The sequence below is a fragment of the Grampus griseus genome (assembly GCF_964374135.1).
Source record: "Grampus griseus genome assembly, chromosome: 6".
Lineage (NCBI taxonomy): Eukaryota > Metazoa > Chordata > Mammalia > Artiodactyla > Delphinidae > Grampus > Grampus griseus.
In genome coordinates, this window is record NC_139000.1 from 25,899,770 (window position 1) to 25,917,677 (window position 17,908).

Genomic DNA, 17,908 nt, shown 5'->3' on the forward strand with positions numbered 1-17,908 from the left:
TCTCGAACAGGAGAATGATAGGACTCTCAACCTTGCTTAGAGTGGACTGAAGGGAGCAGTGTGCAGGTGGGGTGGCTATGGTAATGGCTTGGGTAAGAGACGGGGAGGGGAGAGGAGGGGAGGGGTGGGTGTGAAAGGAAGTAAGGAGACGGAAACCACAGGACTGAGTAGGCAACTGATGGGATGTGGGTCCAAGGAGACCCGGATACGCAGTGGATTCTAGCTGGGTACCAAGAGCCCTGGCAGGGGGGCAGGCCTGGGAGGAAGTTAATGAGTTCCATTTTAGAACCTCTGCGGTGGAGGCCGAGTGGGACACCCAGGTGGAGAAAATAAAGAGCAGATGGAAAAGACGGTCTGGGGCTTAACCTGATTACGGCTGGACGTGGAGATTTTGGTGGCATCCTCAGAAAAGTGAGAGCTGGTTCCGTGTGTCCGTGAAGGGGGAGAGCACAGAGGAGAGGACTGAGGACCAGACTGGGGTCTACGTGATGGCAGCTGTCAGCGAAAACAGGGTAAAGAGATGGTATCATCAGAGAGGCCAGCGGAGAGCCTGAAACATACAGCAGGACCCAAACCACGGGAGGAGAGCTTCCCCGGGAGGAAGGTCAGCAGTTTTAAATGCCACGGACAAAAAAAGAAGGATGAGGCAGGAGCAGAGGCCGTGGACTTGTTTGTCTGGAGTTGCTGTCCACCTCTGTAAGAGCCATTCCATTAGCACGCTGGAGCCAAAGCCACACTGCAAAGGATTCCAGAGAGGGCGGGGAGGAGAGGAGGCGGCAGCAGGTGTAAACAAGGGAGGAATGACTCTTTCCCAGAGAGAATGTCTCTGGGGTTGGCCAGCAGGTCACTTCATGAGTGGTTTCAATAAAACGCTGAAGGCAGAACACAGACTCCAGCAGTCTGAGAAGAGAACGAGTGGTGAGGAAGAATAAGTTGGGAGTATTGGTTCTTTTCAAGAGATCTGGAGGCTAAGATTGCAACTGCAGGAAATACTGCAGAAGTTCTTACCCAAGAATGGTTTTCATATTCAAAACACAGAGCACTCTCCCAGGGTTCATAGTGCTCCCTTTTCTAGACTCTCCAAGGGAACAATAACACATCTGAGAACGAAGATTTAGGGAGACTGTGTGATGTCGTAGACAGAGCTGTGGAGTTAGGCCGACTCCACCCTCCTCCAACCCTGCCAGGTAGTAACTGTGACCTTTCTTAAGACTATTTTCCTCCTTCCAAAAACAGCAGGAAGCTGGTTACGGAAGTTCCTATTTTATGGAACTGTTGTGTGGATTAAACGAGTATTCGTAAAGTATTAACAGACACGCAATAAATGACAGTTATCATTAATTTAAAATATATACTGATTAATGCCAATAATAAGAATGTCTAACTTTGGGACTTATCACTGCATTACACCCACTGATCAGGACATCAAGTGCAAGGGAGTTTCTTGTGTAGGTGGGTTCCATCAAGCCCCAAAGCCTAAAGAAATTTAAATCAACAGGACTCCTGATTAAGCACCACTTTGCAAACACTGAATTATTTTAGACTCCCAAGAAACAATTCATGATGTTGAGAGATTTCATTCAGCTTCCAAGGCAAGATGTGAAAGTATTTTTCCTTTTCCATTAAAAAAAAAAAAAAATCCTCATCAATCTCTGGTTGTTGACAAATTATCATAAATTGACAAGAAATTTGCTTTTACTATGCTACTTTAATACTAAGATTTCTACAGTACTTTAGAATGTGAAAGCATTTTCATATGCTATCTCATTTTATCCACAAAATAACCCCAAAAAGTAGGCATCGTTATTGTCTTACGTATAAGAAATCGTGGAAGGTCAATGATTTATCTCAGCCCACACGTGTGAGACGGAGGCAGTCAGGCCCTCTGCCTGAGGCTGCACGTGCTGGATGGTCCACGGCCTCCAATGTGGGTGGTACTTCCTGGATTTGGACCTCAAACTCAGGTGTCCAACATCCCCGAGCAGACTCTTAAGGAAAGATGATCTGTACAAATAACTGGTTTTGGAAAGCTCATTCACTCCTCATTTTCACTAGCTCCAGCTGGGTTAAAATGGGTCCTCCTGGCATCTGCTCAATCAAAACGCACCCAGCGATACACAGGGAGAGTCACGCTCCGCACCAGTACTGCAGTGCGACCCTAAAATTACACTGGAAAAAAATCGTCCTGAGTTGGGGGAGTGCCTGAGGGGAGCCACGGCCACCAGACGTCCTGGAGCAGGACCTCTCGTGTCTCACATGCTGCTGACCTGTTGCTGTTAATCACCTTCACACCGCTTCGGGAGACAGGAAGCCCAGGGGTCACAGGAGAGATGCTCCACCTGGTCCACAGGGAGAGTCTGGGGCTGCGGGGGTGGGGCCGGTCTCCGTGCTGCTTAACGTATATGGCTTTACGTCACCAGCTCAAGCACGGTCACCTCCTTTTACTGGGATGATGATGATTAGTATAAACACCACCAATTTACTCAGTATATTATGAAAGCTGTTTTCTCATACACTGTTCTTGCCATCTCGCCATTTAGAAAATGTTAATTAAATAAATAAATAAAATCTTAAACCTGCCCTTGACTTAACACAGAACTACCACCCTTCCATCCCGTAGTTCTCAAACACTCTTTTCTGCCCTGGCAACACACAGTGGGTGGACATCTATGTAGCCTACGTTCTTCCCTAGGGAGACTGTGATTTAGATAATATCCCAGAAAATTAGAGAAGGCAGAAATGTAGTGAAAAGTACTGGGATAGAGGCACATAATAATAAAGCCACTGATAAAAAAGGAAGAGAAAAAAAATTCTATCCTGTATTTTAGCACTGAACTTAATCATTTTTTAGACAATCGTTTTTTTCCAGTCTTTCATTATATAGGTAACATAACCAAGATGCAAAAGTATACTGTAAATGTATCAGCAAAAATGGTCTTATTTTATTATTAACAATATATAGAAATTACTGATTTTAATGTGTTAGTTGGGAAGTTTACTTACACTTTACTGCCTGCCTTTAATTGAGTTATCACAATTGTTTCTTCTAACAGACACACTGGTGGCGTTATTCTTGTTTGCATGCAAGTTAGATGTGGATTTCTCCATCTTTCCTTCTCTGTATTCCTAATTAAAAACTTCCCCATGGGCAACATTTTAAAATACTGTTAAATCAGAGTAACAGGAAAATCACAATTCACAAGTACAATATAATAATTTGTGACACCACAGCTATTAACTCTAGCTCCTCACTCCATTTATTCACTCTTAGCTTTGGGACAGACAAGGTAAACACTGCAGCTATCCGCAACTTCTACCAACTTGGTTGTGACCCCATGCCTGTCTCTTTCACTCAAGAAAGTGCCTTGGAAAACTTATAAGTCAACTGATGTTATAGAGGGATAAATCGGAATAAGCTCAAATTTATTTTTAAAAATAAATTGATAGGGGCTTCCCTGGTGGCACAGTGGTTGAGAGTCCGCCTGCCGATGTGGGGGACATGGGTTTGTGCCCCGGTCCAGGAAGATCCCACATGCCGCGGAGCGGCTGGGCCCGTGAGCCATGGCCCCTGAGCCTGTGCGTCCGGAGCCTGTGCTCTGCAACGGGAGAGGCCACAACAGTGAGAGGCTGTTGTGACGCGTACCACAAAAAAAAAAAAAAAAAAAAAAATTGATAATTTCAAAAAGATACATGCACCCTTATGTTCACAGCAGCACTATCCACAATAGCCAAGACATGGAAGCAACCTAAATGTCCATCAACAGAGTAATGGATAAAGAAGATGTGGTATATTTATACAATGGAATATTACTCAGCCATAAAAAAAGAATGAAATAATGCCATTTGCAGCAACATGGATGGACCTAGAGATTATCAAACTAAGTGAAGTAAGTCAGAAAGAGAAAGACAAATACCAAATCACTTATATGTGGAAGATAAAACACGACACAGGGACCTCCCTGGCAGTCCAGTGGTTAAAACTCTGTGCTTCCAATGCAGGAGACGGAGGTTCAATCTCCGGTTGAGGAAATAAGATCCCACATGCCGTGCACAGTGTGGCCAAAAAGTACAAAAAAAAAAAAATTAAAAAATAAAATAAAATATAACACAAATGAACTTATCTACAAAATAGAAACAGATTCACAGACATAGAGAACGGACCTGTGGTTGCCAAGGGGCAGGGGGTTGGGGGAGGGACAGAGTGGGAGGTTGGGGTCAGCAGATGTAAGCTGTTATATACAGAACAGATAAACAAGGTCCTACTGCACAGCAAAGGGAACTATATTCAATATCCTGTGATAAACCATAGTGGAAAAGAATATTAAAGAGATATTAAAGAGATATTTAATATTAAAGAATATTAAAAAGAATATTAAAAAGTGATAAAAAGAATATTAAAAAGTGATTCTATGCATAAGTGAATCACTCTGCTGTACAGCAGAAATTAACACAACCTTGTAAACCAATCATACGTCAATATAAAAAAAAGTAAATCAGATTTGTGGTTAATAGAGATAACCTTGAAAACAGATTGGGAAAGCTTGAGATTAGAGCCAGGAAGACCGGTGGAAATCAGAGGAAGTACAAGGTGAGGGTTATTCAGCGTTGGGGTCTGGCGGGTTGAAACCAGAGAAGGACAAAGGAGGCAGAGACACGAGGATGCAGGAGAAAGCCCCTTTGAAATGGCTAGGCCTAGGATCTGGGTTGGCTAGACAAGGGATCGGTAGTGGTCAGAGAGAATTTACAGGTTTGAGATGCTGGAAGTAGAGTGCCTACGGTGAGTCCAGCCACAGATGAAGGGTGGCGGAACACAGTCAGGAAGACGTGAATCTCTCTAGCTGAAGAAACCAAACATTCACTGAGTCATGACCACTGAGTCTAGTATACTGAAATTCCAGAGCACGACGGTCATGGCTGAGGTAAAAAGGCAGGCTGTGAGCCTGGCACTGAGTTCACTGAGGAAGCTGAAGGAACATTCCAGAAGATAAGAAGGAAATAAGCAGAGAGCAGACACTTGAAAAGTGAAGGAAGCAAAAATGTTCTCAACAGGTAGCAGCAAGTAAGGACTGCACCCACTCTTCTTCTTGGCCGCTTGGAGGAAAGGAATTAGTCACTTCGGTCACAGAGAGTTGAGAGGGAGATGGAGTTGCCATGGGGGGCGGTAGGGGGCAAAGCTAGTTAGCTGGAGGAGGGAGGTGTGACCAAGGAAACGTGCAACATCATGGTGCACACAGCACAATTCCACTGGCTTTTTCCAAACATCGTGTGACACAGCTGAGCTCGCAGTCACTAAAATTCCCAGGCTTTTTCACACATAAACTACTGTTTTGTCTGTCTGTTTTCCTTGTGTGTGGTTTATTCTGCCGCCCTAATTCACATCAAGAAATATTTATTGAATGGCCTGCCAAGTGCTAAGACTCTGAAATAGTCCTTGACCTCAGAGAGCACACAGTTTAGCTGTGGAGACAGATATGATAACCGACAATTATAAGAATATTTGGCAAGTCTAGTAATGGAAGTGAATACAAAGGTCAGAAGCTACCCAACATGTTTTATATTTATTCCCTAACAAAATCTCATTTTCAGCTCATTACTCTGAACAGTCTAGACAGTCTGTAATCTTGATTTTGTCATTTAACTATGGACCATTTGCCAGTATTTCAAATGTATTAAGTCTTAAGCAGTAGGAAGAGAGACTTTACTTAAATAATTTTTTAGAAGGTGAATGAGCCTTTAAGGTGAAATAAATGAGTGAAATTTTGATTGGCGAAACCTCAAAGGCCTTATATAATTCTGAGACTCCCATCTTAAACACATATATCACATTCACACAAAAATTCTTGAAGCCTTTAAGTACTCAATGTTTATGATTTGAAGGGGAATCATTTTTGTTGGTTTGTTTTGAGATATGGACCCTCACATTTTAAAACTATGGTGAGTCAAATAGTGATAAAATCTTCCAAGTAAAGACAAAAACATGAAAAAAAAGTCGTTTGTATACTGTGGTCCCAGTTATAGAAAAAAATTAAAATAACAAAACAGAGCCTGTCTGTATATGCAAAGAAGAAACATCTAGATGATTCTACAGCAGACTGTTATTAAAGAGGCTGGCATTATGGGTGGCCCTCACATTTTATGTTACGTACTGCCACAAAGCTGTTCTTTAATCCTAAGTAGGTATTACTCTTGTCATCAGGAGGAAAAATCTATGCAGACGTCTTCAAAAGGGATAAGTACCTCCCATGACTAGTTTTAATGCACATTCATTCTTGAAGACTTACAGGTATCAACATCAGGCACCCATAGCTCAAAAGTACCCTCCCACTGCCAAAGGGGACAGGGACCCCGCTGCTGGTCTTGCTTGTTTAGCCCAGCTTCTTAACAATGAAAAGACCTCTCCCTGGTGTTAATTACCCCTACAGTTTGGTTCTACCTCCCCTCATCTCGCTAACTGTCCTACCAATAACTTCCCTACACACCCTCCACTCTAGCCAGACTGGTCTTCTTGCCATCCCAGGAACCCTTCTTTAAGTTTGGTCACTTCTGATACTCCTCCCACCTGGAATAGACTTCGATCTGCCCATAAAAAAATCCTACTCGCCCTTCAAGGCCCAGCCTGAGTCCCACCTCTTCCAAGAAGCCCTCCAGGACTCATCAATTCCTTCTCTTCTCCATGGCTGCAGCCAATAAAATCCAAATGCAAAATTTCTCACTTGTTATATTCTGCTCTTCTAATTAACTCTACGTATTTATTAACTTAAGCTCTAACTGTCAATCAACAATAAAATTTGGCTTTGTTTTCCTTTGGAAGATTCCAGGGCCCCCAGACATGTAAGAATAGGTTTCATCTTCTCCACTCTGGCTCATTTATGCATGTGTGTTTCTGCTGCGACTCTTTGATGAAATGGCACAAAGGTTAAGGGCATAAGCTTTGGGTTCAGACAAGGTCCACCACATATATGTTTTATGACTTTGGGACTCATGATTTCAGTCTCAGTTTCCTTCTCTGTAAAATGAGACTAATAATAATTTGTAATTCTGATTCATCAGACATATTAAATCTGATGGCAAATTTAAGGCAGTCAGCCGAAGTAAATAAAAATTATGATTAATTTTACCACTTCAGAATTAAACCAAGAGACGACAGCCAGAAACCTTATAATAACCCAGAATGGATGACTTTCAAACTGGTCATGGAGAAAAAAATAACTAGGAGTGCTAAAAATCAAGGACTCCGGGAAAGGTCGAGAAGGTCATTCTGTGTTGCCCGATGGGGCAATCACAACAGCTCTGGTGGAGGGCTCACAGCACATGAACGTAAGAGATGACATAGGAAGTGGCTTCCATGAGGCAGGTAAGAATATTTTGTGTCCCCGAGGAAGCTGGAGAGCGTAGCCCTGGAATGACTTCTCCAAGAGCAGTGTACAGGTAAATAAAACCCTAGCTGGGCCCTGTACTCTTAGCCAAACACCTCTTTTGGGTTGACCCTGACGACTATGAAACTACTTACAAAACAGAGGAGCACTCTGGCAGGAACACGTCCCTTCCTGGGCGTAAACAGCAAGGGACTGACTTCAGTAAAAGGCAAGCAGACCCAACTTACCTGAACCTTTCACGTCAGTCTGGCCAGTCTTTATCTTGCCGTTTTTGCTTAAGTACCACCACTGGAATTTTTCAATAGGATATTATTTAGGATTATGAATGAATTAAGAAAATGTGTACATCATTTGGACATGCTGGGCCACACCACCAAAACTCACATAATTTATTTTAAAAAATAAATAATAGCTGCTTCAAGAAGGTTATTTCTGGCAACTTCTCATCTCGGCTCTTAAAAACAATTCTTTTTCACATGGCCATCTTGCCCGGGACATACCCTCTGCTCCAGCAAAGCTGCCCCAGGATATCTACCTCTGAATCACGGCTCACACACACTAGTCCTCCCAGATCCAATACACTTCCCTCTGCTTGTATACAATCCTCTAGTGCAGAACAGTATTTGGAATAGAGAAGAGGACCTATGAATCATAAGAAGTCTCAAAAGAGTTTAAGGATTTTATATTCAATAAAATTGCACTAGAATATCTAGCTCTGGTTCCAGGGGGAAAAAAAAAAATCAAGGTGGGCAACGATAAGACAAAAAATCTTCCTTTCGAAAAAGACCCGAGATAATTTTAGATGATTTGCCTAACAATTGAATATATTTTCTGCCAAAGAATAAAGTAAATTTCTCCTTCCTTTTAGATACTTCCCACAACTGAGGTTCTGGAGGACTTTAAGGTAACCTCCAACCAAGAAATGCAAAAGTCAGCTGCGGCATTATGAAGCAAATTCTGGTGTTGCTAGGAACTAGCTCTGAATGAGTTGGGTAGTATATGCTTGTACTTCTGAGGAACAAATGTTTTTCTTGGCATGGGAAGAGGGAGATGGGCGAGTTGACTGAGTTCCCAGGACATGGAAAGCTTATATTTGAAATGTTTTTCAATCCTTGGCACATGAAACTGTGGCGAATTCAGAAAGTCACAGAAATCTCAGGCAGGTGGGTTTCTTGGGAAGGGTCTATCACATGATATTCGACTACAGGGTAGTGATAATTTCGGAGGCTCCCTATTTGCTGATGAGGGCAAGGTCTATAATTTAACCGCTGAAGACTTTTGGATGTCTAATAGAAGATGCGGAATCATCTGTACCACTCTGCACCACTGGAGTTACAGAATTCTTAAGTCTTTATAGGAGAAATGCCACTCCTCATAATAAGCACTAAAATAAACTCTAGATCAGATTTTTTTTTTTTTTTTTTTTTTGCGGTACGCGGCCTCTCACTGTTGTGGCCTCTCCCGTTGCGGAGCACAGGCTCCAGACGCGCAGGCTCAGCGGCCATGGCTCACAGGCCTAGCTGCTCTGCAGCATGTGGGATCTTCCCGGACTGGGGCACGAACCTGTGTCCTCTGCATTGGCAGGCGGACTCTCAACCACTGCGCCACCAGGGAAGCCCTCTAGATCAGATTTTAATGTAGAAATTCTGAAGTCAAAAAAGGGAAGGTTAGTATTCTCTGGCCAGATAATTTTGAGACCAGCAGAACCTATTAAAAAATAACGGCCAAGGGCTTCCCTGGTGGCACAGTGGTTAAGAATCCTCCTGCCAATGCAGGGGACACGGGTTCGGGCCCTGGTCCGGGAAGATCCCACATGCTGCGGAGCAACTAAGCTCATGTGCCACAACTACTGAGCCTGCGCTCTAGAGCCTGCGGGCCACAATTACTGAGCCCACGTGCCACAACTACTGAAGTCTGTGCGCCTAGAGCCCGTGCTCTGCAACAAGAGAAGCCACCACAATGAGAAGCCCATGCAGCGCAACGAAGAGTAGCCCCCGCTCACCGCAACCAGAGAAAGCCCGCACACAGCAACAAAGACCCAACGCAGCCAAAAATAAATAAAAAATTAATTTAAAAACAAAAATGACGGCCAAGCCACTGAAATTATGCCTTGTATCCCACGTGCTATAAACGACATAGATCTTTGTATTTCACAATTATTCACTCAGGAGTCATTTTTAAAGAAACCACTCTTCTTTCTTTCACCCCAAGAGAAATCCGACTGCAACTGGAACCTGTGTGGAAGGGTCTGATGCCCTAGCAACTAACTGGATCCTCTTAAAGATTGAATTTTATGTCTGACCTATTTAGAAATCTGAAAAGCTTCTCTTCAAAAAGCAGGCATCTCAGATCTTAATTTTTAAGTGTCAAGTATTGCTGCAGTCAAGGTTAAATGAATTGATAGTTTGGCGCCAGACTCAATACAATTCTTAGAGAAGATTTTCTTTCAAGCATAAGTGTAATTCACACAATAACAGTTTTAAAGCTCTACTTAATGCCCTACATTTCATATATGAAACAAAGAATATATTTAGGTCAAGTTATATTTTAAGTGACATCTAGAAATAGTCTATATGTTAAATATAAAGGTCTATAATGACATTTATTAAAGACAGGATTAATTTCATGGGTATTGCTGTAATTTTTTCCACCAGTCATCTATGGCAGGGTTCAGCAACATGCAATCCATGGGCCAAATCCAGCCTCCCCTGCTTTTGCACATAAAGTTTTATTGGAACACAGCCATGTCCATCTGTTTACATATTGTCTACGGCTGCTTTCACATTACAGTGGCACTCTTAACTGGTTCTACCAGAGACTCTATGGCCCACAAAGCTGGAAGTATTTTTGATCTGGCCCTTTACAGAAAAAGTGTGCCAATCCTTGATTTATGGCTTGTAGAAATTAACCACTACAAGTCTCCTCTAACCCATATATTATGTTAAAAGGCTGGTGGGCAAAATTTTCAGGGAGAGTAAAAGATTTTTACTCATCTATTGAGTTTTGTTGGTCAGTTTCACTCTATAGCTTCTCCGAACTGGATTTAACAGCAACCAAACACTGTATGGTTTTTGTTTTGTTTTGTTTTGTTTTTTGCAGTACGCAGGCCTCTCACTGTTGTGGCCTCTCTTGTTGTGGAGCACAGGCTCCGGATGTGCAGGCTCAGCGGCCATGGCTCACGGGCCCAGCCGCTCCGCGGCATGTGGGATCTTCCCGGACCAGGGCACGAACCCGTGTCCCCTCCATCGGCAGGCGGACTCTCAACCGCTGCGCCACCAAGGGAAGCCCACACTGTATGTTTTTTGACACAGACGCAGAGAACAAGCTAGTCCATTCCAGGGTCAAATGATTAATGTGCGCTTGCTCCAAGGCGCTCTGCTACCAGGTAACCACACTGGTAATGCCCATCTCCCCAGTGCCACCACACTTCCTGTCTCCTCCTGAGTACTAGAAAGGCTTACACCCTGTCTCAAACTTCAGTTTCCCACTTCTGTACAGAAGGTCTCGTTATCCAGGGAACAATGATAAAGTTGGAAACACTCTTTGGTCAAGGAAGATCATTTCCTCCTGGCAGACTGATGTGTCAGAAAGCTTCTCTTACAGCAATCCCTAAGGTTTCATCTTTGGATCGTCTGTCTTTTGAACTTGCCTCTTAAATGGAAATGAAATTAACTTACCGCTGTACAGCTTGGTCCTGTGGAGTTAGTCAAGACAGGCTAGGAGACTCGGTACAATTAACTGAACTGAAAACTGTGATGCCGCCAAGAAATCGTTGGTCAGTTACGAGAAGTCAGTATTTCATAAGTATCTACCTAACTATTCCCATTGGAAAATTAGGGGACAGAACCAACAGCATATCCAAAAGGTCAAATGAACACCAAGAAGATCATCAATCGACGAGAAATCAGAGTAGGGCTGGGGCTGGTACATGTCAGTCTTTAGAAGAAGTTAAACTCAGAGACTGGTAGACAGAAGCGGACAAGGAAGAAATCCTTCCAAGCTCCCAGCAGAGCTTCTTCAGATGCATGGAAGTGGAAATGAAGGCGGAAGATGCTGGGGACAGCAAGTACAGAGATGGCTGGAAACGTAAGTATTTGTTGGAGAGACCACTCAGGATGGAGAATGTGGGACCGAGTGCTGAACTCTGAATGCAACGCAGAGGACTTGGATTTTGACATGAGAAGTGCCTGTGGTTTTCTGATGAGAGATGCCTTGATAAAAATAGTGCTTATCAAATATTATTCTAGAGATTAGAACCGAGAAGCCAAATGAAAAGTTGTAACAGAAAATTCTTCTCTTAAAAAAAAAAAAAAAATCACAAAGCTCCTTACATTTTTCTACCAATTCATACTAGCAAAGACTTCTCTGCTGGGTGGGCTACAATGAGATCTATCTTACAAGGGGAAGGATTTCATGACCGAAAGTTCTTGGTGTTTTCCCTAGGCTGCCATAGGGCACAGACTGAAAAACTATCTAATTCTCACACACCTTATTTATTTTTTGCACCTGCTCTTCGTGTCCGATTTTTGTTTTAAGCGTACCACGCTAGCTACTTCCCTAAAACAGGCCATTCTGTACAGCATAACTGGACAGAGAGAAGAAATAAAATCAGCTATTCTTTAGGGGAAATTCAAGGGAGGAAAAAGATGGAACGTCACCAGTGGCCTGACTTCTTACTAAGGATAGAGCTGAATTTTAAATTACACATCCACTGCCCAGGCACTGTGGAGCTACTCAGGCCTAAACAAATCTCATAATGAAACGACACTGCTCTAGTTTCTTTCTTGTTTTATAGATGTACGTATATGTGTGTTTTTCTGTACTGAAAGCACAGACTCGGAGATAGCCTGAAAAAACCCAGTCCTCTATTTTATATGGCAGAAAGAACCCAGTAAACACAAACACAGCAGAGCACTTCCTCTTGTTGACAACCTTATGATTTCCCCTTAATGCACTGTTTAGAACAGCAATTAAGTGTCATTTCCCATGATCTTATACACGGAATCAGCACTGCTTTTCTTTCCAACCGCCAATCATGAAGGACATATAGAGGATCCACGTGCTGGTGAGACATGTCAAGACTGATAGCCCAGAGCCTAAGAGCTCTGTTTATGTCCAGAACAGGTGTGCGGCCAGGCAGTGGGAGCGAAATCACCCCTCCACCTTCTCACATCTGCCTCCCTTATAGGGCTCCCCTCTGCACCGCGAGGGAGAGCAGCTAGGGAAGAACCTTCCTGTTCAGCCCGTTTCCTTCTGCCGGAGAACGCTGGCTCGCTCGCAAGACTGCAAGCATTTGACCACTGCACACAGCAGCGAGCGTGTCCAGTCGTTTTATTCACATCCCGCACTAGGGGATCAGAAAGCCAAGGACACGCTGGTGATTTCCCTGGCTTTATAGATCTCTACTCCCCCCGAGGCCTGCAACACATTTTCGGTTCTTGTGTTCAGAGCGCCCTGGCATCTGCAGTGTGGGAAACCTTAACTGAGGGCCAATGGCCCTACAGCTTCCCCCTATTAAAATGTGCAACTGGATTTCACATGTGTGTTTCAAACACCATTCAAGGCGTGATTTACAGGCTACTGTCTAGCCCCACAGCTGTTTTTTCGTCCCCCAGATGTAGCCACTTCTAGGAATCCACCACTCAGCTCCCTAGCAGACAGCCTTCCCATTTTCAACCTCTTCCATCATTCTTGGGCATCCAAAACCTTGCAAGACCTACATCAGAAGGATTCAAGAAAGTATCTTTTGAATGGACACACTATTAATTTTTCTTTCCACTCTATCCATTCATGAGAACAGCCCATTTGATGCCTTTTTTCTGTTTACCCCACCTTAAACCTTTGGGTTTACCTCACCCGAATTAAACAAATCACTGTGGACCCACTGATCCAGGTTACTTATATACATTAAAAACAGCACAGGTCCAATGAGTTCTGTGTAGGCCTCACTAACGAGTTGTCACCCAGAGCTTTCACATTCATTGTGTTCTTTCTTTAGAAGAAGAAAGGAAAACACTTTTATATGTTGCCAAATTACCTCCCTGGGGCTGAACAGACTATCGGTGTCATGCAGAGAGTTACTCAATATCATTATCATCATGTCTCTGCGACCACCCTCCTCCCAAGGTCCTAACCTAGTCTAGCTTCCAAGAACCTGAAATCAGCCCCAAAAAGGTTAGGCTTCAGGCTTAGGGCTGCGGTTAGTCCAATACCATGCTGATAATACCCTCTAAACATTTGATTTTAAGCTGCTGGGTGGCCAGAATGGCACTGTATCCATTTATGATTCTTCTGTGCGTTGCACACCTACTGGCAGAAAGTACAGACTCAGGAAGTTGACTGAACTCTTCTTCAGCCTACACAGAGGGAGGCAAGCCATGCAGTGAGTAGTCTGCAGGATTCCCTTGTCCTGAGACTAAGACCCACCTTCCAAGGGGGGCGGGGGGGGAGGACAAAGGGAAAAGAAGGTACAACATGGAGAGAAATGTCCCAGGAAAAGCCTTTGCTGGGAATGGTGTTTGGATGTATCAATTTCACCCAAATGGTTCCACAAGCGTAGCTTCCATTTCAGATGAAAGCAATTCATTGACAATCATGTGAAACAAGACCTTACAATTTACATCAAATTCTATTTTGCCTTTTGTTGCAATATACCAATCTCTTACAAAGAACAGAATCTCAAGGTGCAAAGGGGACATCTTCTGTGGCCTTTCACATGTGCTCCCCCCATCTCCTCTCCACCCCTCACTCTGAGACTCTGAAGTTTTCCTGGAAAACAACAACAAACACAGGCTAAACTGCCACACAACAGCTGAGGAGACAGCGCGCTCACTTCATTCATTACAACAAGCCTTCATTGTTAAACAGAAGTCCTTCAAGACAGGAATACCGGCAAGGAGTTATTGTGTCTAAGCTGGTGTTTACCGATATGCAAAGGAAAGGCCACCAAGTTCTACAACTCAGCAACGACAGCTTTTAATCCCAGGACTTACCTTTTCTTTTCCTCCCACTTGTCTTCGCCCAGACCTTGTGAATGAAGATTCCTCATTTACTCTTTTGCTATTTGGATAACCAGCCCACATGGACATGTTGGGCTGTCAGATCTTCAGGTTACCTGAGGATTCTATCTTTTTAAACCCTTACATTAAAAACAACCCCAAATTCATACGTGTCATAAATGGTCTCAAAAGCCAAAACTGCAATCAAAGGATGTAAAGTGCTGAATAACATGACCATTTATTAAATACCTACATGTGTCAGGTGTTGTGTTAGGCATTTTACACATGTACCTTTTCTCATTAATCTCTCAAGGCCATCATGAAGTAGGTATCATTATCCAATTTGTCATGTGAGTCTAGGAAGCTAAGATTGCCCAGGAAGACACAACTGGCATTGAGAGAAGTAAGATTCAAAGCCAAGCCTTTGTTCCAAAGAGCCCCTGAACTTTCTTGCCAGCCCACTAAGTTCCTCTCAAGGACCTAGTAGCAGACCTTGGGAAATAGTCCATTCCGTGACCTGGGAAGTATTCAGGCTAGGGGGTAGATAACTGGTTACCAGAGATGCCGCAGAAGGGATTCTAGCACGAGAGGCTCACGGAAGAGAGCAGCTCTCAGGTCTTCTACATCACTAAGACTCTCCAGACTCCCTCCTCTCCGAAGCACGAGATTCTGCAGTCATCTGAGGTGAGCTGAGTAATCAACACCTTCTGTTTCTTGGGCGGATCGAAACAACAAGCCGTCCTTTGCCCGCTCTGCCACACCCGCCATCTCTCGCTCTCGTTCTCTCTCTCCTACAGCTTTAGTTACACTGCCAGCGAGGAGACCCCTTCCAGGGCTTCCCAGCTTTAGTCTGAAGCTTCCAAAAGTGGGCAGTTACACCCTCCTTCCAAATGACGCTTCCTCGACATCCTTCAGCCATTAACAGAAATCACTACGTTACCCCTAAATTCTCTTGTGACCCCATCAGACACATGCCCCCACCCACTCGCCCATTCCAGTCCCTCTGAATTCTGTCCTTAACGTACACATCTGGCACCCCGAACACTTCACAGCACACGTATTTTTTAGGACAAGACAGGATATCAATAAGTAAAAAAGTCAACGAAGAAAGAAATCTGCCTGGTATTCATCCTCCTCCTTGCTCACAACCACGGCGGAAGAATCCAACACGAACCCATCACACACGTGCTCTTTTCACAAGCAGCGGGCACACCAGTGCAGGGGCGTCTGGCCTCAGCACCGAACAGATGCTCACCGAGTTCACTTCACCCTCCAACTCCAATGTCTATACTGTTCCAACCTTTTCCCGTTTCTTCCTTCACTTGAACCGCCACGTTTTCGTGTCAGATTTTCCTCTAGAAAGAAGGATGGGCCGTTAACCCCAGCCCACCTCCCCCCACCCATGACTGATGGCGGCTCGGAAGCCCGGTTTTACCGTTGGAATCTTCCACTTCTTCGGCCGGGGTGGCTTTCTGGGAGGAGGAGTGGTGGGCGTGCGAGGAGAGGAGACTGACAATCCTCGGCCTGGGGAGGGTCAGGGCTTTTCCGTGGACCTTGAGGGAGTGTTCCTTCAGCTGGCTGATGGTCATGGTGGAAAAGGCGCACCAAGAACACTTGTAGGCGTGCTCACCTGGAGGGAGACGGTCGGCGGCAGGGGAGAGGGAGGGGACAGGGGACGAGGCGGGTGGGAGACAGAACAACAGGGTCAGTGACTCCAGAGAGCCCGTCCCAAGCTGCACGGTCTGAGGACCCTCCCAGACCAACCCCCTGCCCACTGCCACGACCACAGGGCTCCTGGAGGATCGGAACTCTTTTAGGAGCTCCGTCATCGAGTGACCTGGTCCCTTTGCCATCTCATGCGTTGTTTACAGGGATGAGCCTACGGTAGATTCCCCAGCAGAGCGTGAAACCAAATGTCTAGGTAGCTCCCTCGGCAAAGGCTTCCCGTCTGTCTCCCTCCCTCTACTACAAATGACGATGTCAGTTTTCATTCCAGCCTTCGTATCATCCACAGAAAATAATACACTCCATCCTTATTCCAAGGGTCGATTGGTGGCTTTCCGAGCACGAAGTCACTCAGTGCAAACTACTGTGCTATCCTCATAATTTACTTCCTTGCTGACTCTAGGCCTCCTGGATTCCATACATCCTACCTGTGGGGTTTTTTGGGACCAGTTCACGAACCTCAGCACAAAACTCCATTTCCCTATCTGATCAATAGCACAGAAATGGGTGAAAGTCATTTCTTTAACTGAGAGAGGTGTGTTTATATATATAAACGTGTGTCTGCATTTAGCTCCAGTATTTTTCAATAAAAAGGACATGTAAGTAAAAATAAGTATTTTTCTTTCGTTAATTTTTATTGGAGTATAGTTGATTTACACTGTTGTGTTAGTTCCTGCTGTACAGCAAAGTGAGTCAGTTAAACATATACATGTACGAACTCTCTTTTAGATGCTTTTCCCATATAGGCCATCACCGAGTAGCGAGTAGAGTTCCCTGTACAATACCTATACAGTAGGTTCTTATTAGTTGTCTATTTTATACATAGTAGTGTGTATATTTCAATCCCAATCTCCCGATTTATCCCTCCCTCCCCCTCCCGCCCCCTTGGTAACCATAAGTTTGTTTTCTACAAAGTATTGTCCTTTTAATTGTTTTTATACCACTGAAATACAGCACAGATCACTATGATCAAGTTAAATGAGAGTATGATTTATCTTTGCCCTAAGTCAGCTTTTAAACATGAATTGCAATTTAAGAAGGGTGTGAAATGGGCATCCTTATGTCGCTGGACAGACAAACTCTGGTACGATCAACTCGGAAAGCAATTTTGCTTTTTATAACAATAAGCTTAGAAAGTTCATGCCTGCAACTCAATAATTCCACTTCTGAGAATTTATATTAAGGAAATACCCTTGAATACTTAGAAATCTCTGTTTAGAAATATACATTATTTATGCTTGAAAAAGGGGCGAAACAACCTAAATTTCCAACCACTGGGAAGTGATTAAGTAAATGTGGGTATATCTTCTTGATAAATTACTACTCATGAAAATAAATTCTCGAAGAGTTGGCAATTCATAGAAAACTAAAATACTGAAACTCAGAAAAATAAACAGAAAAGCATAATACATTTTAGATTAAATTATAATCATGACTATGGAAAATAATTATAGAGGAAATGGTTGAAAGGAAATATTATCAAATATTAACAACAGTGGTCTTCAGATAATAAGATTATGAATGCCTTGACTGTATTTCTTCTTTCATTTTCAATTTTTTTCTAATGAACATGTATTTTTAAAATTTATTTTCAAGTGAAACTTAAAAACCAGAGAAGAGGGAAAGGAAGGAGAGGAATAAGAGAAGAAAGGATTGTTAGTAACGAAGGTTTTGTGGACCAGTGAATATGAACTGAGGACAGCACTGATGTGCTATAGACAAATGCTCACTAAAGCAGACCGAGAATGAGCTAGTAAACCTCCACTCTATTTTTTTTTTTTTTGCATGTGGGATCTTCCCAGACCAGGG

General features: G+C 43.6%; 1 protein-coding gene across 3 annotated transcripts in view; it reads right to left on the reverse strand.

Annotated features, from left to right (window-relative positions):
• The window catches only part of ZNF462 (zinc finger protein 462), a 142,589-nt gene that overhangs the window by 52,555 nt on the left and 72,126 nt on the right, over window positions 1-17,908 (reverse strand). For all 3 annotated transcript variants that reach the window (XM_082656518.1, XM_082656519.1, XM_082656517.1), the window contains one exon: window positions 15,810-16,004. In XM_082656518.1, coding sequence (XP_082512644.1) covers window positions 15,810-16,004 — 195 coding nt within the window. The remainder of the gene's footprint in view (window positions 1-15,809; window positions 16,005-17,908) is intronic.